The following is a 23,843-nucleotide window of genomic DNA, read 5'->3' on the forward strand; positions in this document are numbered from 1 at the left end:
GCGCTCTAAGGGAAGAGTCAATTGAAAGTTACAGTAGAATACTAATTGCATATCATATTTATTGTGAGCGAATTTAGTGTGAACTCGGTAATAAAGGAATAAGACAAAAATGAATTATTGGTACAGGAATAAGAATGTGTTGATATCTGCAGTAAAAAGGAGGCTGTATGACTAATTGTAACAATAAACTTATCATTTAGAAATTTATAACTGGGTCAAAACTTCATCTGAAACTTTTCCACAGGATTGTTGGGCAACTTCACCCACACAAATTACTGCACAATAACATTTGCTGACACTCCTCCTGCTGGTTGAAAATTGTAACATTTAAGAAATGATCCTTTGTTACTAGCCTGGTTCAAAATACAAAATTTAAAATTAATCTCATACAAGCTACCTCTGCAAAAAGACTCCATGAAATCCAAAGTAAAACTGTAGTAAGTCATACAAAAAGTGGAATGATCATTCCTCTAATCACTCTTCATGTATTAAAGATTGTAATTAAAATAATAGATAAAATATTGCCATGAATCATTTATGCAATAAGGGTATTTGTTAATAAAGCATAAAAAACCAAATATGTTTCTATCTGTGAGAACGAGAAATGAAGTAGGGCAATGACTGTATGAAGTGTGAACATGAATAGTGATGTCTAGCTTCCTAGCTGCACATACAGGAAGCTGCACATACATTGGGTCATTAAAGTGGAGAACACAACATAAAACTTAAAATATAAAAAAGAGAAGAAGAAGCTAGGATTCAGAAGAAAAAGAACAAGAAGAAGATGAAGGTCCACTACTTAAAATATTGCAATTATCCTTTGCATAAATCATGCACAAAAAACATCACACCAGTAGGTCATTAAAACCCCAGGTAAAAATGGCTTATGTGAAAATTAGCAATCCTCTTGGTTGCTCAAATGAGCCTGCTTTAATCACATGCTATTAAAAATCCATATACATAAATATCAATTTTTATGGATAATATATTGTCATCACAATCTCCATAAAATTCTGCTATTTACACATGCATAAACATGCAACAAGTGTCCAAATAAATACATTTACAGTGATTGCAGACACATTTGTACAACAATCTTACTGTACATACAATATTTTACTGTACGATAAATCACAGCACTAAAAATACCTGATATGGAAAAAAAGGTATTTGCCAGTTGATGTGTTATTGCCACTTACTTGTTTCTAGAACATACTAAAAGACAAAGACATCCAAAAGGTAACTATATTCAAAGTTTCAGATGGAACAAAATGACACAAATTCTTTTGGGTCCAGAACACTTATTTTCTGGAGTATAACTATCTGTCAGTGATTGTATGGAACTACATTATGCACAGAGAAAGGTTTACAGCCCTCTAGTACAATTAACCTATTAGATTGTCACTGCAGTTCAGATTTCACTTAACCACTATAAAATTCAGCTGATTTATCTATGTCTCCATAATACTAAACAAAAAATCTTTGGAAACTAAATTACAGTTTATTTTTTACTAACATGCAGCAGGGATGAGAGAAAAAAATTACAAGCTTACAGGAGCAAGGAAGGAACCATTGAGGCCATTAAATCTGAGTGGATGATATGTCAGTACTCACCTGATACGCAGAAAATGATGAATCCAAATAGCTTGAAAACTCTGAGCATCAATTTTGTTCCCACTGTTCTATAATAACTGAACACGCGATTTCATCATCAAAACCAAATGTGTATATCTTTCTTCAGTTTATATTCATGATGATTACTTACAAAGCTCAAAGGTTTCAAGCTTTTTACTTTTTTCACTGTTTCTGGTTGCATCACTCATACAACAGCAATCATCTCTTATTAACAAATTCTCCCACCCACCAAGATCTTATTAAAGGATGTGCAACATTAGAAAGACAGTTTCTAAAGTCTAGAACCTAGTTACTTAAAATACATATCACATGTATTCAGGCTTTTAAAAATGTTATTACATAATTTACAAGGATAAAAATCAAGTAGGCAACTGCGAATCTACCATTTGGTTACACTGAAAGACAACTGTTCGAGCATGTTGAAAGACCAACACACTACAACTTAGAGGACGGCAAGATAGCTCACAGCTAGCAATAATCAGTTGCTAGTCAGAAGGAACTGCTGAGGAAGGCCTTGTACGCATGCAATTCAAGAAACGGCCCAATGACCGAGTACGCGTCAAGGAGGCGTTCAGCTTACTTTTGAGTGGGGAACCTTGAACTGCAGTGGTTTGTGTCTGCATCTCCACTTTTAACCGATTGGAATCTAGTGGAGAGCCCGGGAAAACAGACTTGTCATTGTCGAAAACAGGGCCAATGCGTTCCCTTGCTTTCAGTTCATGTGTCAGATCTGAAACAGAATAGAAGGAAAATTATTTACAGTATGAAGATCATTCTTTTCTTGCAATTTTTTTATTGTAAAAATTTTTAGTTCCCTGAATGCAATAACTGAAATACATAAATGCATTAAACTCTGCCTAATACGTACAATACTTTGCCTTTGCTGTGTGATGATGTTATGACCTAACTTCTAACAGAACAGTAAGAGAGAGGTTCTCGAACTAACTTAAAACAAGATACGTGTGACCTGAGGATATTACTTTACTGCAGCAGTCTTTAGTATGTTAGTTTCCAAAATGAGAGCAACTTTACACTTTTGAGCATAGTGTTAGCTTCTTTACACTCTATCAAGAATGTAGAGCAAAAGCTTAGCATGTTGAGATTTCACATGAATTTTGGTTGCATGTTCAGATTTCATCTGGGTAGTTTTGGTTACTATGAGTAGAAAAAATCCATTTTTTTACACTGTTTGTGTAGTGTTTACATTTAGGTATCACATAACCCATATCTATGCTTGAAGGTCTTAAATAGTATACAGCTTCATAAGTGGTTTAAAAATTGAAACAGGTTTCAAACATTGCCAGTTGTTATTTACAAGTATGGACTTAAAAACAATTTATATACTTTCAGGTAACATGTATTCCAAAAAAATGGAAAGGAGAGATCAGTGTTAAGGGCATTATAAAACAAGATTTCAACTTCATAGGCATTCTTTTAATCAGCCTCTCTACCAAATCTGTGTCCATCTTCCACAAGACATATTCTTGAAATTCAGTTATAATGCAGTGGGTTTCTCTGACAAGGTTCTATCAATTTTAAGTTTGAACAAATCCTACAATGGCTGTCAGGGTGAAAAACTTCATGAGGACCGAATAACCCAGAAGTTTGATTACACGAACGTCTTCAGAATATGGGTTCTGGTCTTCTTAACCAACCTTCTCTCACATCCCAATAATTGTCTCAATTCTTAATGCAACCAGTGTTGGGTTTGATTGCTGCTGACAATATCATATCTGACAGTTGCTAGCAACTTTACTCTGTTATTATTGCTGTGTTTTTCAACAACCTACTGTGCCAGACTGAAGTCCTATTTCCTCCAAGAACACGATCAAAGTTAATCGTAAAATTCATTCTTGCTTCCAGTTTATTTTATTCAAATTGATAATCAGTTTATATCAGACTGACAAAGGGCTCCTTCGGCATTAACTGAATTCAAAAGCCAAAACTAGTTATCTGTTCAAATAAACTAAAACATGACTACCACCATCGTTCTCCTCCAAAGGTCAAAGCAAACTTATTACATGTTAGTGCCAAAGTTGTCACACAGAGCATAAAACTGGGTAACAACAAGTTATTGGTAGATTAGAAATAACTTAAATGAGTAAAGGGGTCAGAGGTTGTAGCCGATGTGAGTAAGGACATGGGGAGTGAAAGGGAGGATTATAGAATGTGGGAGACAGAATAGCGATGTGGCAATAGTGCTTGTTCTGTTCATAGGCATGTGGTAGCACCGCACTATGTGAGTAACATGATGGGAAGAGGTAGGCAGAATAGAGAAAGAGGGAGAAAATGCTGCGATATCCAACTGTGACACACTGCACTGTATACCCAGTGCAGCAGTGATGCGAGTGCTGTGCCATATTTTAACTGAAATATGAAGCATCAGCCATCACATCTTGCCAAACTCTGGCATGAAGTGAATGATCTGAAGAGGTCTTTGACCCACGTCAGACGGGGGCCAAAACTATTAGAATTACAACAAAGTGTCAGGCCAAAGCTGAGTTGGATATTTGCAGCCAGAATGCTAAGCCACAGTGCATCACTACAACAGTGAATGGTCTGAAGAGGTCTTTGACCCACGTCAGACGGGGGCCAAAACTATTAGAATTACAACAAAGTGTCAGGCCAAAGTTAAGTTGGATATTTGCAGCCAGAATGCTAAGCCACAGTGCATCACTACAACAGTTCTTCTAATGCTTGTGTGACGCAATATGCCAATGTTCAGGTCAATATACCTGCACTGTACACTACATCTCAAAGACAAAACTTTTACAGGGTGTATATGTGGACAGCGGGGGAGGGGGGGGGGGGGCCTTGATTTTTTCAGGATTGTTGCCAGAGTGCGCCACATGCCAGGCATCACCACACTTGCGCAGCTAAAATGACACAGGAAGCCCATATGTTAAAACATTAAAAGATCTTACATTATGTCATGAAAGAAACAAGACATCAGAGGGTAATTCAAGAAGTGCACATTTGCATGTCCAGATTCGGATGTAAATTTTCTTGGAGTGCCAGTACTGAATTATCTCGTGTTTGGTTCTTTATTATGGCATAATGCCATACATGCTATAAGATGAAAATATGCATTTTTGAAATGCAGCGAACAGTTGAAACTAGCCAATAGCGAGGAATTAAACACTCCGCTTCAAATAAATTGACTGCCTCAGCAGAAAAGATTAATAAAAGCCAAATTTACTTAGCAAACCAACAAAAATAACTTCATTGTTCTGCAAGGCAATTAATGCTTGACTGTCAGAAAGGTAGAAATAAAATAAAATCTGAAACTAATAACATATGTTAGCCTTCCGTAATTATGTGAATTTATTTTAATTCACTTGATAGCTCCCGGCCACAGAAATCCGTTTTGTTTTCAATTGACGTGAGAGCAATAAACGAAGAGGAAACAACAAAATTAGTAAATGTAAACATCGGACATGTGGAGACTATCCACCTCCCCCCTACAACTGAGACTGATCTATGCATCAGCACCGGATTCCCACCCCCCCCCCCCCCCCCCCCCCCCCCCCCCCCCTCGAGTGTTTGAGATAGGATGATCAAAATGAAATAAAATAAAAAATGTAAGTTCATTTTGTAGCGCACATCTTTCAGAACAGTCTAATGTATAAAACGTGTTCGAGGAAATGTAAGACACGTTATTTGGTCTTAACTGTGCCAAAGTGCAGTGCCACGCCTCTTCACACAGCATGAAAAAATGAAATGTCGGGACCTGATACTGAATAGGTGTTAATACAAACAGCACCCAAGACTGGTGTGGTTTCTTGATCTGATTACGTGTATTTTGTCACTGTCTGCTAGAGAAAACGAAACAGGCCTGTCTAATATGGCAGCAATTGTAACACACACCAAACAAATGAGGCTGTTTTCACATGAACGGTCACTTTTTTTTAACACAACAGAATATAATTCACAAAGTACCAGTATCAAATGCCTATTAGGCTTACTACAAGCAAAAAGCTTTATGTTCAGAATAGTTTCACATTTCATTCATATGCTCCAGCTTCTCAAGCATGACATCGAAAAGTAGCAGTACAGAATTTTTTTTACAAATTTGGAATAGTCATATTCTTCCATACTTTGTGTGATGTCCTCATTTCTTCTCCTTCCTCATTCTAACGAAGGATCTTGTCATCACTAATTCTGTAACTATTCCTGCACAGTGTCAAAACTTATTCTCCTGTTAACTTCACTAACCCTGCCACAATCACAGCTTAGTTATATCGCATTTATTCTCTGGTTAGGTTATTACTTGTTCGTACAATGCGTTTTCCGTGCTATTCCCAAAATAGAACTTAGGTGGCTGTTACCAGGGTCTCTTCAACTGGCCGTTACTAGTGTAGCAGTCTGGCCAAATCAAAATTTCATTTTCTTGGATACACCAAGAAGATAATGCATAATCTTTCTTACCTGTTATTCATGTTAGTTGTTTATTTCCACTCTGGTAGTCTGACTCCATGGACTTCACTGGTAATTATAACAACGCTGATCATTCCCAAACCCAATCAGCCACCTAAACAAACAGCAATTGGCATTCACCCGTTCGGCCTTATTCCACTCAACTCGTACAGCCCCGTCCCCTTCTGTCTGCAGGAAAGTTTCTTTCTAGATGCGACAGGGATTCCCCTGGCAGAGACATGACGTACACTATGCACGTATCCAAAAATCAACTAACGATTCTTTATAAATTATAGAGTGCAGCAATCAGACTCCTTTTTTGCAGGTTTTATTTGGCAAATCCAGTGCCTAGCCATTATCAATGCACTATTTTCTACTCTCTATTCATGTCAGTTCCCTGTTGTCCTGGAGTCAGTCACAGTCCTTTGAACCAAAGATCTAAACAACAGGGAACTGACATGAATCGAGATTAGAAAATAGGGCACTGATAATGGCTAGGCACTAGCCGAAATCTGGACGGAGGGAAGGAGAGGGGGGGGGGGGGGGGGGGGGGGGGCGCAACTGCTCGCTGCGCTCTATAATTCATAAATCATATCACAGTTGCTGAGTGCACCAACTTTCCTAATGGAAGGTAACCTGATGAACTTATGATTCATTCAGAAAGAATATGTTCAAAAACCGACAGGGATTTGTTTCAAAATCATATGAATAATCGATAGACCAACATGTTCTGGATACTAGGTACTTTGTGAAACTAGGTTTTTTCTCCCAAGAAAACTCAACGCCCACGTGCATGAGCCCGTTCGCAACTCCTCAAACGAATCTAATGTCAACAGTTGTGACATCACGCTCATCAGAGGCAGCTTGTTGTTATGAAGCATTGCACAGTCTTCCTAAATCCTTTGACACATTTTGCTGTTGATAGACGCTTGTATGAGCACTGTGTTTTGTTGCTGTATATGGCGCATTTCCATTGCAACTTAAGTTTTATTTTCCTTTTTTCTCTCGTTCATGTTTTATTGCTGCAATATTATTCTGCAGTAGGGGGATACAGTAATATCCTTTGTTAGAGTGTTGTTTTTTACCAGTCGAAATTACAAAAATTTAATTAAAAAAATCCCGGGTTTTTCCTGGTTTTCTCACGGATGAAAAAATTCCTGGGTTATTCCCAGATCTCCTGGGTCGTTTACACCCTGTTTTATTACTTATATGCAAACTGACCATACTCCTGGAGTCAATGCACCAAGATACGAAATCAGGCTTTGGCCTTAATCTCATATACAGATTTTACATCAGAGAATGCTTTGTCATGTCATTCATACACATTATAAAAATTGTGTGTGTGTGTGTGTGTGTGTGTGTGTGTTCGTTCCACATCTCCTCCTAAACCAATGGGCTGATTTCAACCAAACTTCATACACATATCCCTTGCAGTCAGGCAACAATCACTGTGGTGGTAAGAACTCCTGCTTATCAAAGGTTTGGGAGTGGAGATGAAAAAGAAGCATAATGTGATGCATTGAACTCCCAGAATTTATTCACAGAATATTTGTGAATGAGAGCACTTGCCAACTTGCGACGAACTTCACATGTAATTTCAAACCTTTACAAATTTTTTCCTTGTGGACAACCCCTACAAAATGATTAGGAAAAAAAAGGTTTGTAGCTTACTTCCTTTCCGCTATTCAATCAGTAGAAGTTCCACATAAGATATGATGATATAAATTATTACTTCTTTACTACTAACTTTTTTCACAACACATTTTGCAGACAGTATACAACATAGCACTGAATGTAACTGCAAAATTATATCATTGTACAACACGCCATTCAGAGGATATGCCATCAAACACTGAGATGTGTGAAAACTGACACATCATGTGTGACTTTTATAAATTTATTACTTTGTGGCTACACACCCCATTTGCAACATATTTGGCACACAGTTTCCACGTATGCCACTGAATGTATCTGGAAAAAAAAAAAAGTCTTTGTACGACACAATTCAGGAGATATGACATCATAAACATTAAGCAGAAGCCAACAGCTGCATGGTACAGATGTGGATGCTCAGCTATAAATAAATACCTGAGCAATGCTTGATTTCTCTGCCACTCTTCAATAAACAAAGTAATACATTTAACTCTGAAATTTGTTTGCCCTTTTCCAGTACATTCAACTTTTTGGGCATTGAGTACAGACCTGCTACTCCAACTGATCACAGCCAATTAATTACCTTTTATGGATCATAACATATTTCATGCACATGCCTACCTCAACATCAAGGAATGCACTGCACAAAACACCCCCATCGAACAGACGGATTAGTATCAACAATATCTCATAAAATTTTTGAGTGACTTTGAATTTAACCCAAATCATTCACACACCATCTGGAGACAAAAAACAGTGCACAACAATTGCTAAATCCTTGCCAGAGAAACTTCCACAACCAAGTTTCCACTCCCAAGTCCAGTTTAAATGTTACCGTAGGAATATGCTGTGGAAGACTATGCTACAGAGGATCATTTGATTATTTTCTGCAGCAATGAAGCGCACAAACTTGCTTTAATGGTGCAAAAATACTGTACAATGTCTCAAGGCAAAGCAAAATGTCACACATCCTGGTGAGATCATGTATAAGATATTTTAAAGAGACTTACTGGTGAAAGAGAGAAAATATGACAACTAACCTCTTTTTTCATCTTTCAACCTCTGGACCATTGCTAGAAGTTCTTCGTGTTCACACTCCAAGAGGGCATCTCTCTCTATCTGGGCATTTAATTTGAGTTCAGTCTCTCCCTTTGACATGCTCATTGCCCTGCATGAAAACAAATCTGGTCAGAACAACAACAATGATATTGAAAGACAGACATATATAGAAAACTAGAAGCTCGTAAACATAACGTGTTTTAAAAGCAGGAGACAAAAATCAGAAATTGTATTTGTAAGTGTACACATAAAACACAAAACAAGAAACATTATTTTGTGAAAAAATGATCCATTGACTATTAGCTATGAGGGTGTTCAATAAGTAATGAATCAATTTTTTTCTCATTTAGTTTCACCTGAAAAATGTGAAATTTGTTTTGGGACATCGTGAAATATTCCAGCTTTAGCCTCTATAGTTTCATAAAGTTCAGATAGGTGACAGTAACAGAGGTGCGTTTCAAACAGAACTCTCCCCGAGTTTCTTCTGGTGGAAAACCAGAACATCGCAGATATTCAAAGGTGCTTGCAGAATGCCTACAGACTTGGCAGTGAACAAAAGCATAGTGAGTCATTGGGCAAGGCAACTGTCGCCATCGCAACAAGGTCGTGCAAACCTGTTTGATCTTCTGTGTCCCGGCCAGCCGCACACGTCCGAGACTCCTGCAATGTTGGGACATGCGGATGCTCTCATCCGAAGTGATCAACAGATCACAATAAAACATCTTGCTGCTCAACCAGACATTGTCATTGGTAGTGCTGAACTCTCTTCCACCAGTTGGGGTACTCAAAGGTGTGTGTGCCCATTGAGTTTCTTGCTGCCTAGCGGAAGACCATACAGAGCACTGAAGAACCGTCTGTATGGAATTGCTTGTAATTATGAGGCTGATCATGATAATTTTTTGTCAAGCATCATCATAGGCGATGAAACATGTGTTCATCACTTTGAACTGGAAACAAAACAGCAGTCTGTGGAGTGGCACCACACTATCTCTCCTCTAAAGAAATAGTTCAAAGTCACACCCTAACCAGTAAAGTCATGGCGACGGTCTTGTGGAAATTTGTAGGGGTTATTCCGTTTGATGTCCTCCCTCACAGTGCAACGATCAACTCTGGTGTGCATTGTACTACTCTCAGAAAATGGAAGAAACGACTTTAGTGGGCTCATCACCACAAATATGCTAACGAACTTCATAACATAAAGCCTCAGACACATCTCCGCACCCAAGAGCGGCTCACAAAACTTCATTGAACTGTTCTTCCTCATCCACAGTACAACTTCCAAGTTTCATTTCTTTGCCCAAATGATGATTGGAAGGTGGTTGATGCAGCAAGATGTTGGCTCTGTCATCTACCAGTAGAGTGATACCATACTGGCATACAGTCTCCCCAGTAAAGCGGCATAAAGCCATCGCACTGATTAAAGATTATGTGGAAAAATAGGCTTTACAGCCAAAAGCATGGGGAATAATATGTTGCATTGGCATCATGCATGAAACAAACCTGCTTTCAGAAAAAAAAGTGTTGCATTACTTACTGAATGACCCCTGTATATGTCTGTTACACCAAACAAATCATCTGCAGCTACCTATCAGTTCCTCAACATTGTCTTAAACTGTCAGCCACTAATCGCAAAGCAGCAACGGAGTATTATAAATCTTCTGCTTTCATAGTGCATTGCACGTTCTAGTATCTATAGGAAGTGGAAGCATCACACTAATACCTCGGAACACCATCTCTAATCATAATGGGCTCAATTCAGCAACGAAGAGCACAACAAGTTTCTTCAGGTACACTACAACTACCTGGAGCCACTTATTGGTGAACAGATTCCCCACAGCTACCATATTATGGGGATAAAAAACGCTACATTTCAGATGATATTACAAATAGACCCAGACATTTTATACGGATTAAGACTGGGTGATTTAGCAGGTCAGTCAAAGTAGAGCAGGGTGCCAGACAGGTCATAAAACCAGGAAAGTGTGCCTGTGAACACAGCTGCTGTCATCTTGGAAGATGGGAGAGTTCACAGAATATTTTTGGACACTACGAACGCTGACATAAATATCCCGGATCATGCTCATAGTATACTGAATGACTGATCTAGAGGCATGGTAGTGAAAACACACCCAAAACATCACAGACCCACTTTTGGCCTGAACCACACCCTATGTATGCTGTGTGTCAAACACTTTGTAAGGATATTGGTGCAATCTTTAACTTGAATCATTTTAAAAGAAGCAAAATCATGATTTGTCAGAACATGCTACATGCCTGCAGTCAAACAGTTTCTATGTTGTCCGACCTACTGAAGATGAGCAGCTTTGTGTACTGCCATCATCAACAGCTTTCTGCAAAGTACTGGACTTCAAATGTTCATTGCATGTCCACAATACTTGCTGAGAAAGGGACCGAGATGGACCTGCAAACACTGAGAGCTGCAATTCCAGCCATTTAGGATCACTTTACAACCACTGTTCTTATTACAAATAATGAGGTTATGAAGTTGAACTTTCAGTGGGGTGGTGACAACGTTTAGTATATATCTTAACTACAATGACAAATCTTTCTTGCTCAGTAGTTTTGTGCAAAACCCTCACAGTCGTTTTGTGCAAAACCCTCACAGTCGTTTTGTGCAAAACCCTCACAGTCGTTTTGTGCAAAACCCTCACAGTCGTTTTGTGCAAAACCCTCACAGTCGTTTTGTGCAAAACCCTCACAGTCGTTTTGTGCAAAACCCTCACAGTCGTTTTGTGCAAAACCCTCACAGTCGTTTTGTGCAAAACCCTCACAGTCGTTTTGTGCAAAACCCTCACAGTCGTTTTGTGCAAAACCCTCACAGTCGTTTTGTGCAAAACCCTCACAGTCGTTTTGTGCAAAAACCTCATGGACCTGGAAAAATTTTACCATCACCTAAACACATTAAATTGGATCTAATGAATCAGTCTGTGAAAGCCTTAAGGTGGAGAATATTTCAAGTATCTCTGTGAGTACTTCCTCCTCTATCAGAAGCGAAATTTAAAGAATTTTCGTACATCCATCTTCAAATGGATTTTGGGACAACAGCTGATGAATATACATGAAGCAACAAATAATACCGTCAGTTGTTTGACTTTATTTTTTAATTAATTGTGACTATATACAGTCAACATAACATCAGCATCACTTATCCAACAATGTAATGTCATAATGAGAATTGTACCCACATGAAACAAATCGCGTTAGCTAATGGTATATTGAACCACATGAAATTGCATCAGTTTGTGTTACCAATAAAAACCTAAACCCAAAAAAGAACCATAATTACAGATGTATTTACTGTTGAAAACCAAGTAGCTGAAACAATAGGTGTACTGTTCTGTAACAGCAGTAAATCACATTTATTGAATAAGGTACAACAAAACATACATAGTTCAGTTAGACAAATTGAATCATACCGTGGAACCATCTAAATAGGGTAGTAATGAGGTCCACTGTTACTATGGAATAACATCTGTGATTATGGTTCTTTTATGGTTTTATGATTCTGCTGGTAGCAAGAACAGATATATTTCTTATAGCATAATACACTGTCCTGTTACACTAATATCACTACCTGTCGAAAAACTGAATACCCATTTCTTGCAGCTCGGAATGCTGTGGAAAATGCAGAAAGAGAGTCAGTGAGGATCCGAAAGGTATTGACAGGGATATAGAGCCATGTCGACTTCAGTGCCACGGTCAGTCGCGCTAGGTTTCTCGAGTGAGGATCCATGGTGCAAACAGCTCGATTAAGGTGGTCCCACAGAATCTCGATTGGGTTTAAATCCAGGGAGATTGGTGCCCTGAGGAGTATCGTAAACTCATCCTGGTGCTCTTCAAATCATGAACATACACTACGAGCTGTCTGGCGCACTGCACTGTCCTGCTGGTAAATGCCGCCATGCTGCATGTAGGAGTGGACATGGCCCCAAGGATAGATACATAACTGTTGACCTACTGTGCCTTCCAGAATGATGATATCCATGGAAACCATGAAAACATTCCCCAGACTGTGATGCACCCTTCTCCAGCCTGAACCCTTCCGATGATTGTTGCAGGGTGTTTGCATTCAGACGTTTCTCATCGTGCAAGCCAACTGTCATCTTTCATCTGAAAAGACCACCTATCATCACTCAGTGGACGTCCAGTAGCAGTATTGTTGCACAAATTCCAGCCTTTGTTGCCAATGAACAGCAGTCAGCATGGATGTGTGAATCCGGTGCTTGCTGCAGAGGGCCATATGCACCAATGTACGCTGAAAGGTTATTGAGGAGACACTGTTGACAGCCCCTCGATTCATCTGGGCAATCAGTTGCTCAACAATTGAGCTTCTCTTTGCCAGTAAACATCTCCAGTCTCTGTTCCTGCTGTCATCTATGGCACGAGTAAACCACAGTTGCCTCATCGTTGGTGTTGGATAGCGCCATTTTGTTGCACTCTGTACACATTAACCAAGGTGGTAAACAAACAGTTTACAAACTTAGCCATTTCGGAAATGCTTCCACCCTTGGCCCGAAAGCCAATGATCATGCCCTTTTGGGCTTCAGATAAACCTGTCCATTACCTAATTACGGCAATAGCTGCATTGTTTTCTGTGTCCCACCAACATGCTTTATAGAGTGCTGCCACCTTTCTTCTGTGAGTGGTTATGTTACATTGATGTCGAACACAGGCATTGGTCATATTAATGTGACTGGACCTTGTATTAGGCAACCAACGTAAGTTTGCTTCAAATTAGTTACTATTAATCTTATGATGCTGCATATATCCTGTTGTTAGGTCATGGACTTTATATGTTATTCTACAGATAGGATTCCTTGTTACTACACTATTTTGATGTTTCTACTATGTGACACAATTTGCCTAACTGAACTACACACGTTTTAATAAATGTTTATGCCTTACTCAAAATATGTGAGTAGCTGCTGCTCTTACCCCGCAATAGACCTATCATTTTAGCCATTTGGTTTTCAGCAGTAAATACATTAGTACATAAGCTTCTGTTATGGTTTTGGATTTCATGGGCAACATGCACTGGTATAATTTAATTTGGTGCAACATACCACTAGCTAACATAATTTTTCATTGACGGAACTGGAGCTTTCATACCATAATATTACACAAGGTGGTGTTAGCAAATTAGAATTAAAATGAATGAAAATTATAATTTGCTAATAACACTCTCCACAATATAATGGTATGTAAGTTCCAGTTCCATTAATCATGTATAATTTTAGCTCCTTGCGCCTCATCCATCGAGTCATTTATCAACAATGTAGGAAAAAACAGACATATTTACATAAAGACATGTCAAGTTGCAGACAGGCACAATTAAAAGACACCTACTTACAGCTTTCAGCCACAGCCTTCAACAGTAAAAGAGGACACACATCATTCACACACACACAAGCAAGCAAGCACGCACACTTCACGCACACACAACTGCCAACTCCAGCATCTCGGGCCAACATGTGAGAAGCTGGAGTTGGTGGTTGTGTGCGTGTGATGTACACTTGCCGATGAGTGTCAATGGTGTGGGTCCACTTTTATTGATGAAGACTGCAACCGAAAGCTTTACATACGTGTCTTTAATTGTGCCCATCTGCAACTTAACATGTCTGCAACTTAACATGTCTGCAACTTAACATGTCTGCAACTTAACATGTCTGCAACTTAACATGTCTGCAACTTAACATGTCCTCTTTTCCTACATTGTTGAGTTTCTATTGAGTAGTTTTTGTCATGTAACTTTGTTTCGCATAGGTTCTACTGATATTATGATGTTGCATTTTTCAAATAAATGATGCTAATGTTGTATCACCTGTATCTAGGGGGGTGTACATACCACCAAACCTGGTCAAATTAAATAAATAATTAATACAGACACATAGATGACAGTTTTATTGCTTAACAAAAACTGAAATGTCTTCTTTGGATTGGAAATTTGAAAAAGATTATCAACTGAATCGCTTGTTTTTAAAAGGTGACAATTCAGTTTGATAAAATATTCAGCAGGAAGAAGGCACATTCGTCAACCTTTTTAACAATTTAATGGCAAATTTCTTTCTGCTGTGTGAAACAGTTCATTTGCTGAAATGTTTAAGTCTAATATTACCTAGTTTGAAAAATATTTGTAGCTGCAATGGTGACTTATCACGTGGAGTTATCCCCTTTCAGCAATAAATGAGGTGGCAAATATATTATAAGGTACTCCTTTAAATTACATGAAAAGTAAAAACATATATTTAATGAATGACAGTATTTTGAGTGCAATAAATGTGAGGTAAAGTATATATGTCTGTCTGGAGTTTACTATTACACAGAAAAAGTACATTAAAATGATAAACAAATGACTTATAGTTTCCCAGTGCTTTTGAACCTAAACCAATGTCCAACGGATATGTTTACTGTTATCTTTATAACTTCAAGTGTTCACGAAAGTCCCCTAAGTTCATACAAGAAATGATTGGTTCTAGTCACTTTTCAGTCAGCATCATCCACTTCTGTTACTGTATAAAAGGATCCATCAGATATTTCTCTTGTTTTTGCTGCACAAACTTTAAAGCAACCAATGCAGCTAGATTCAGTCACACATGATGTATACTGATCTGGACTGAGAACTCAGTCACACATTCATTACTTCCTTTTCATGATGCCCAAGTGACAGTCAAGTGATTGAACGTAAGAGTGCCCTCCAATTAGGAAACACAGGTAGACTCCATTAAATTTACCGCTGTTTATTAATAAAAATAACCTTTCAATACAACCACGATTGTGATTTTGACATTCCGATTGTTTCAGCACGATTCCAAGCCTGCCACAATTTTATAAACATGACAGCTTCTTGAATTATCCCCTATTAGAAATAACTGCAGATTTAAATCTGCTCTACACAAGCACAAAAGGCAATTATGGCCTCCCATTTTCATTTCAATTGATGCATCTGTATCTCCAACAACAGAAACTGACAAAATCTGCATTTTCAAACAATGGAAAATCAAGGATGAAATAATGACGATTTTATGAAAACGGCAGATTGCTATTCACCATATAGTGAAGAGTTGCAAACAGGTACAACAAAAAGACTGCTACACGTATGAACTATCGAACAAAACCAACTTCTTCCTCCAACATAGAAGAAGAAAAAAAAAAAAAAAAAAAAAAAAAAAAAAAAAAAAAAAAAAAAAAAAAAAAACCACACACACACACACACACACACACGCGTGCATGGGCACGACTACTGTCACTAACCACTGAGGCTGGACAGTGAGCAACTGTGCCTGATGGGAGAAGCTATCTGAATGGCACAGGGAGGAGAAGTTTGGTGCAAGGAGGGGGAAGGATAGCAGGGTAGGTGTAAAGGTGTGTGTAGAGCTGCTTGTGGGAGCATGCAGTGGTGTGATGGGGACAGAGTAAGGCCACTAGGTGCAGTTGGGGTCTCTACGGGGATTTTGGAGGTGGGGTGGGTGGGGGGAAGGAAAGGAGGCATGTAAAGGAGGGTAAAAAGGGAGAGATTAATGTGTGAGTTGGTGAAATAGAAGGCTGTGTAGTGCTGGAATGGGCAGAAGGAAGGGGATAGGTGGGGGAAAGACAGGGACTAGTGAAGGCTGAGGCCATGAGGGGGTAATGGAATGTAGGATACATTGCAGGAAGAGTTCCCACCAGTGCAACTGAGAAACTTTGGTGTTGGGTGTTATGAAGCATCCAGACTTCATAGGCTGTGAAGCAGTCACTGAAGTGAAGCCTGTAATGTTGGGCAGCATTTTCAGCCACTGGGTGATCCAGCTGTCTCTTGGCCACATTTTGTCAGAGGCCATTCATGCGGATGGACAGCTTGTTGGTTGTCACGCCCACGTAAAGTCCAGCAGAGTGGTTGCAGCTTAGTTTGTAGATCATGCGAATGCTTTCACAGATAGCCCACCTATCATGGGTGGGCGAGGGGAGGGAGGGGGTGGCGAGGGGAGGGAGGGGGTGGCGAGGGGAGGGAGGGAGGTGGCGAGGGGAGGGAGGGAGGTGGCGAGGGGAGGGAGGGAGGAAGGTAGGGAGGGAGGGAGGTGGCGAGGAGGGAGGGAGGGTGGTAAGGAGGGAGGGAGGTGGCGAGGGAAGGGAGGGAGGGAGGGAAGTGGTGACGGGGAGGGTGGGTGGTGGCGAGGGGAGGGAGGTGGCATGGGGGGGAGGTGGCGATGGGAGGGAGGTGCCGATGGGAGGGAGGTGGTGATGATGGGAGGGAGGTGGTGATGATGGGAGGGAGGGAGGTGGTGATGATGGGAGGGAGGGAGGTGGCGATGGGAGGGAGGGAGGTGGCGATGGGAGGGAGGGAGGTGGCGAGGGGGAGGGAGGGAGGGAGGGAGGTGGTGAAGGGGAGGGAGGGAGGTGGCGAGTGGGAGGGAGGGAGAGAGAGAGAGAGAGAGAGAGAGAGAGAGAGAGAGAGAGAGAGAGAGAGAGAGAAAGGGGGCAGAGGGGATATAGTGTCGCGATAACCTGCTTAGGTGGTGGATGCAGTTCTCTCAGCAGATGCCGAATGCTTTGTGGACTGATGGTAAAGCAAGATTTGTCATTAAAAATCCTCAAATGTTAATAGGGGAAGATATGAGAGCAAAGGGGTGGATCACGGTTCGATGGGAGGAGTGAACTGAGTCAGGCAGAGTTCAACATTGGTTTTTGGTCGAGTCTGGTTGGTAGGGTTGGTGGTGAGAAAATGTTACCAATGTAGGTATCTGGAAAAGGAGAGAAGGCCTTTAACAAGTCTAGCATGATGGCATGGAAAGGTACGACCTTCGGAAAGAACTGATAGTTCTGTGGGACAAAGGTTTTAGGAGGAAAGTTTCATGACTGTATTTCGTGTCTGTTTGGATTCAAAACTCTGTATGGTGGTGGGAGGGAATTTCTGAGGATGTGGTAAATGTAGCAAGGCAGGGTTTGTTGGTCATGAGGGTCCAAGGCAGAAGCAAGAGGTAAACAGGTTGGACTATTCCTTGAGGTGGCACTGTGTGTACTGCTCTAGTTCCTTGGGAGGGGGGGGGGGGGGGTGTAAGAATTTCAGTGGGAGAGATGGGAGAAAGGAATTTGGAATTACAGAGTAGAAGAATTTTATGGATGGAGAAGAGATACTGCAAGGAACTTTGGGCCTGATTCACACGATTTTGCAAAAGTAGGCTGATTAGGACTGTGCACTGGCAGAATTTGAACAGATGGAGGTCATTGTGAAATGAGAGATTGCAGTCAGACATGGGTAATTTGATGTTAAGACCAAGTGGGGGGGGGGGGGGGGGGGGGGGGATTCACAAGCCATGCAGGAACAGTATGTGGGACTGGGTTTTGGCTACTGACAAGGAAAATTTCCTGTACTGGTGCAGATGGAAGGAGAAAGGATCCATGATGGATTAAAAACACGAACTACGTAAATATACATGCGAAAAAAACTCAAATATTAAAAATACGCGGGGAAAAAAAAATCACAAAAAAGACAGAATTGATGAAGTATGGGGGAAAAGGGTGGAACCTGGGGGAGAAGGGCCAATAGTGAAAGGTAAAAAATGAACCAAAATCGATGTGAAAAAACAATGAGATCATAGACAAAAATAAATAATAAGATGAGAATGTGGGTTTCAGGGCAGTGAACACACATGTATGAAGAGGAGGGACAGCAGATGCGATTGTATTAGATGTGGTTAGGATGCGCATACTGGAATAACAGTAGAGAATGGGAGGGGAGTGGGGTTAGGGAAATGGGTGGTCGGTAGATTGAGGTTCAACAAGTTTGTGTGACACAAGAACGTACAGCAAAAACAGGCGATAATTATCGAGAGTGAGGCAGGAAGATGAGCAATTTGAAGGTCTAAGATTAATTATGTCAGTGGCAGTATTGTCGGGCTTGAGATGCCCCCTCCTTCCCTCTATCCAATCCCCTCAAAGCTCCCCATTGCACTTAGCAGCCTTATTCTGTTCCTACCATGCTCCTGCATGCTCCCACAACCAGTACTACACTCTCCCCCACTCCTATCCAGCTATCCTTTCCCCTCCTCACCCCAACCTTATCCTCCCTGTATCACGCAGATAGCTCCTCCATCAGGCACAGTTGTTCGCAGTCCGGCATTGGTGGCTAGTGACAGTGGTTGTGTGTGTGTGTGTGTGTGTTAGAAGAAGTTGTTTTACAAAAGCTCATATGTACAGCAGACTCTGTACCAGTCTGTGATTTAACATCTCCTCTTAAAGTTGAGAAGCAATCTATCATTTCCATAATAAAGTCTGCATTTTCAATTTTTGAGCAGTTATCCTCTTTTAGTATTAGGCAATTCAATTCCAACTTTGAGACAAAGATGAGTGTGAGTTATGGAGGATTGGTGTCACTCAAGGTGGTGGTTATTAAATTCTTTGAACCTATTGTCTTACTGTAAATGTAACTGCTGTTCAATTCATTATAAACAGCACTGATGGGAAAAAAGAACTGCAACACCAACAAGGAACTGTGTGACATGAACAAAAGTTGGTGTGTGTCTTTCTACATCTGAGATGATACCTATTCAAATTTCGGGCCAGTACCATAAGAGTGGCATTTGTAGAACCGTTCTGAAGATGTAAATCATGTTTGCCTGAAACACACACTGTACCAGTTATGAGTTTTAGTTACTTCCGAGAGTGAACGTGCCGAGCTGTAGATAGTCCAGAATGCCTTCACAATGATAAAGATACCATTATCAACACCTCACAAAGTCTGAACAAGGTCAGGTAATAGGGCTATGAGAAGCTGGATGCTCTTTCTACAATACTGCAGAACAACTTGGTAGGGATACAGCCACTGCAGATGATTGCTGGCAGCAGTGGTCATGGTAATGTATACTCAGAAGAAGAACGGGTTTCAGACAGCCACATGGCACTATCAAAAGGGAAGACCATTGTGTTCAGCGTATGACTCCGGCGCATCGTACTTCACCTGCAGCAACAATCTGAGCAGCAGTTGGGCACAACAGTAACACAACAAACTATTACAAATCGGTTACTTCAAGGACAACTCCGTGCCAGATGCCCTGCAGAGGGCATTCCGCTGACACCAAACCACCAGTTTGCGATTTCAGTGGTGTCAAGCGAGAGCTCATTGGAGGGCAGAATGGAGACCCATTGTTTTTTCTAATGAAAGCTACAGCCTCAGTGCCAGTGATGGCTGTGTGATGGTTAGGAGGCCAGTTGAGAGCCTGCAACCATCCTGTCTGCATCCTGGACAGTGGGCCTACACCTGGAGTTAAGGGCTGGGGTGCAATTAAGTATGAGAGCAGGAGCACTCTTGTGGTTATTCCATGTACCCTGACTGCAAATTTGTATGTCAGGCTGTCGATCTGACCTGTTGTGCTGCCATTAATGAACAGCATTCCAGTGGGTGTTTTCCAACAGATAACATTTGCCCACATACTGCTGCCGTAACCCAACATGCTGTAAAGGATATCACCATGTTGTCTTGGGCCACTGATTCAGCAGGTCTTTCTTCAATTGAGCATATATGGGGCATCATCAGACGACAACTCCAGCGTTACCCACAACCAGCATTGACTATCCCTGTATTGACCACCCTAGTGCAACACCCATGAAATTTCATCCCACAGACTGACATCTACAACCTGTAGAACACAATGCATGCACACTTGCATTAAACATTCTGGCTGTTTTTATTACTGCACCGGCATTTGCCATTTGCAACGGCTTTTCTCGTGCTTACATTAACCTGTGATCTGGCGATGTTAATTCGCTATTTCCTGGGCTAGCCTCTGTGTCTCTTACCTTCAAGTTCCTTGTAAAGCCATTTAATAACTGTTCTCATTTGATCTATCCTCTTTATATGGCCAAACCATGTCAACCTTGGAGTGATCTCTCAGTATTTATCGGCATGACAGATTGATGATATACTTCCAGGTGTTCGGCTGAGTTGTTTCTATTTTATGCACAATATTTCAAAGACCAATGGCTGAGTTGAAATATTGTGCACAAAACCGATACAACAACTCAGCCAAATAACACCCACAAGCACACCATTAGTTCCGTCATGCTTTATGTTTTCATATAGTGGTTGATTCACTTGTGCTTTTTTACACTCTTAATTCCATATCTCATTTATTCTTCCAGACCTTTTTAAGCATTGACCCGAAGAATATCATTTCTTCGGCCTGGAGACTACCACTGTCTCTACTGTTGATGGTAGAAGTTTGAAGGGCATATGTAATGCTGGCAAAAATATGCCTAATAAAGGGTTTTCTTGGTTCTTACAAGAATTGATTGTCCCACTCCTGTTCTAAATGTATTGCTGATTTACATGCCAGTCTTAGCATCTACAGTTACAATACTATCAAAGTACTGAAAGTAGTAAACTGTTTCTGGCTTCTCTCTATCCAGATTGTTGTTTACATGTAATCTTTGTTTGGTTTGTGACATCACACCTGTTTTTGTGTGGTTGATTTTTAGGCCAAACTGCTTTAGTTGGTGGTTCCATGTGTTTAATTTTTGTTGCATTACTTCTGTGCTTCTATGCATAACATCAACTGCAGAGCAAACGTGTTGCATTCGTATGGGCTTTTTGTTTCCTCTCTTCTTCATTTCATCCATGACAGTGATGAAAAGGATCTGTAACAATGCACCGTCCTGAAAAATGCACCATTCTGTTGCACCCTTGTGCTTGTGGGAAACAAGTCAGAATAGCCATCTCTTATCTGGATGTAACTCTGGCAGTGGGTGTACAACACATTTACTTTGCTGAAAAAGAGAGAACACATATCTCCTTACAAGGCATTCCCATCATTTGCCCTGAGGTGAGGTGTCAATCTAGAACGATAAGGATAATGTCTTTTCCTTTTTCCCAGTATTTTTTTGTTATCATTGTAATGCCAAAACTGTGGTGTGTTGTTGTCTAAAGCCATTCAAGCTGTTGTTCAAAGATGTTTTTTAAACAGTATTCAATATTTTTCTACATAAATTTAAGTCCGGAGTGTGGGTCCTCTAAAGTTGTCATACTTCTGCTCGTTTCCTTTCAAGACGACAATAACTTTTATCCAGTCTATTAGGACTTCCCAAATGGTGTTTACTAACCTATACTATACAGCTAGTGGAGTCCACAATTTCCAGCAGATTTGATAATTTTTGCAGTATTTCATCTATGTCTGATGATTTGCCTTTGTTCATGCTCTTAAAGGCATTTTCCTCTTCAAGACAGTGGCATGTAACTCCTCTCTTTCTCAGAGTTTCCGATTTTCCTATTTCTTTCTCTATCAGTTCTATTTTAACATACCATATTTCTGTGAATATAGGCCACACTTGAACTCTTTTAACACGAGACTTTAGTAAAAAGTAAATCTCAAATATAGGCCACACTACTAAATTTATGAGAAAGTTCACTTCCGTGGTACACTGAGTTGCACCTCTCCTCTCCCTCCCTCCCTTCTTCAAATCCTGCATAACTAAGAGTTACACTTCCAACTCTTCATGGTCCTCATAATCACCGTTTTCATTAAGAACATTCTGTGTGCTTGAGGTTCAGATAAAGCAGGCACTACACCTCCAATTATACGTACTACTACTACTACTACTACTACTACTACTACTACTATGTACATGATACACACACTGAATTATGTTGGCAAATCTGTAAAACAATCAAGCAGCACTGAGTAATATTATGCTGTGTCTTTGGGCCTATACGGAAAGGAATAGCATGTAAAAGAAATACTTCACCAATGGAATTTTCAGTTCTGCATGACCGAGTTTGGCAATGTACGCAATGAAATTATCTATCTGTTTATCGCAGAACTACAATAGCACAAAAACTGCCTCAAGCTTACGAAAACAGTCTGACATTTTTCCAGCATTACATTATCCAACGTTAGTGCCACATTTTTTATTTACATTCCCAAACAGGGAATGCAGACCAATACCAGTCAATTTTGATATGTTGAACGTTGAAAAGTTTTACAGCAAATAATGTAGGGGAACATAGGGTGCAAATATATACATGTGGTGCTGAAAAGCACAGTGATGTTTAGCATTGACGACAACTGCCACTGTATGTGGCTTTTAATTGGAAAATCCTCCCCAAGGGAGAAACTTCCCCAGCTGGTATTACTATAACAGCCATAACTTTTAACAGTACTAATTTCAGCTCATAAAGTATGTGTAGGTGTCATTTTGAAATTGACGATTTATGATCTGAGAACAAAAATACTGACTACAGGCCACACCATGATTTGTCAAATAAAAATTTGAAACAGAAGAGTGGCCTTTCTTCACACAAATACAGTATCTTTGTACAAAATAATACTTCATCTCTTTCTGTTATGTCCTCATGTTGTCACGTAATGGCTCCATTTCTTTCTCCACAGCTTTTTTCTTTTTTGAGCAAATGTATTCCCATGACTATGTACAGCAGTCTCTTGCTGTTTTTAGTCTTTTTGCAGTTTCTCAGAAACCTCTGTCCAACAGTTTTCTATTTCAAATCACTCTTCATTCTTCGCTAGTTTTTATCTAATTCTTTAAGCCCACCTATGTTCTTTTCTGCACCTTTCTAGTTCTCCCTCTCTCCCTCTCTCTCTCTCTCTCTCTCTCTCTCTCTCTCTCTCTCTCTCTCGATTACACACTGAAAGGAATTTTGTCCACTTTTCTTCTCCAGTTGCCAATTCATTTCTGGGTAACTCTTCACAAAGTCTTCTTTTAATATTTCTTCCATTTCTCAGATTTTTCCAATACCCATATTTTTATTTTTGGTTTGCACCTTCTTCCTACCTTACCTTAATTCTCAGAGTGACACTAAGCAGTCTGTGACTGTCAAAATTTCCACATGGAGAACTTTCACCTCTGTGAATGAGGCCTGGCTTCTTCATTATTAGAGATGACATTACCAAAGATTTCTGTTACCCATGGCAAATATACCCAGTGGTTTTGTAGCTAGTGTATTTCCTCAAATAGGTGTCCCTAATTATGAAATTAATCCTCAGACAGATGTCTAGAAGGTATTCACCTTCTCTGTTCCTGGTTTGAAAGCCACTAAGGGACAAGTGAACTTTCATACCATACCTGGTCCTCAC

General features: G+C 40.2%; 1 protein-coding gene across 4 annotated transcripts in view; it reads right to left on the minus strand.

Annotated features, from left to right (window-relative positions):
• Positions 1–23,843, minus strand: part of LOC126458327 (nuclear distribution protein nudE-like 1-A) — a 166,543-nt gene that overhangs the window by 63,079 nt on the left and 79,621 nt on the right. For all 4 annotated transcript variants that reach the window (XR_007585614.1, XM_050095284.1, XM_050095286.1 and 1 more), the window contains exons 5-6: positions 8,745–8,872; positions 2,216–2,365 (exon numbers count right to left, since the gene is read on the minus strand). Coding sequence is in view for 3 of the 4 variants with exons in the window: in XM_050095284.1 (XP_049951241.1) it covers positions 2,216–2,365; positions 8,745–8,872 (278 nt within the window). In the remaining variant the exon portion in view is untranslated. The remainder of the gene's footprint in view (positions 1–2,215; positions 2,366–8,744; positions 8,873–23,843) is intronic.

Source organism: Schistocerca serialis, chromosome 2 (assembly GCF_023864345.2).
Source record: "Schistocerca serialis cubense isolate TAMUIC-IGC-003099 chromosome 2, iqSchSeri2.2, whole genome shotgun sequence".
Taxonomy (NCBI): Eukaryota; Metazoa; Arthropoda; class Insecta; order Orthoptera; family Acrididae; genus Schistocerca; species Schistocerca serialis.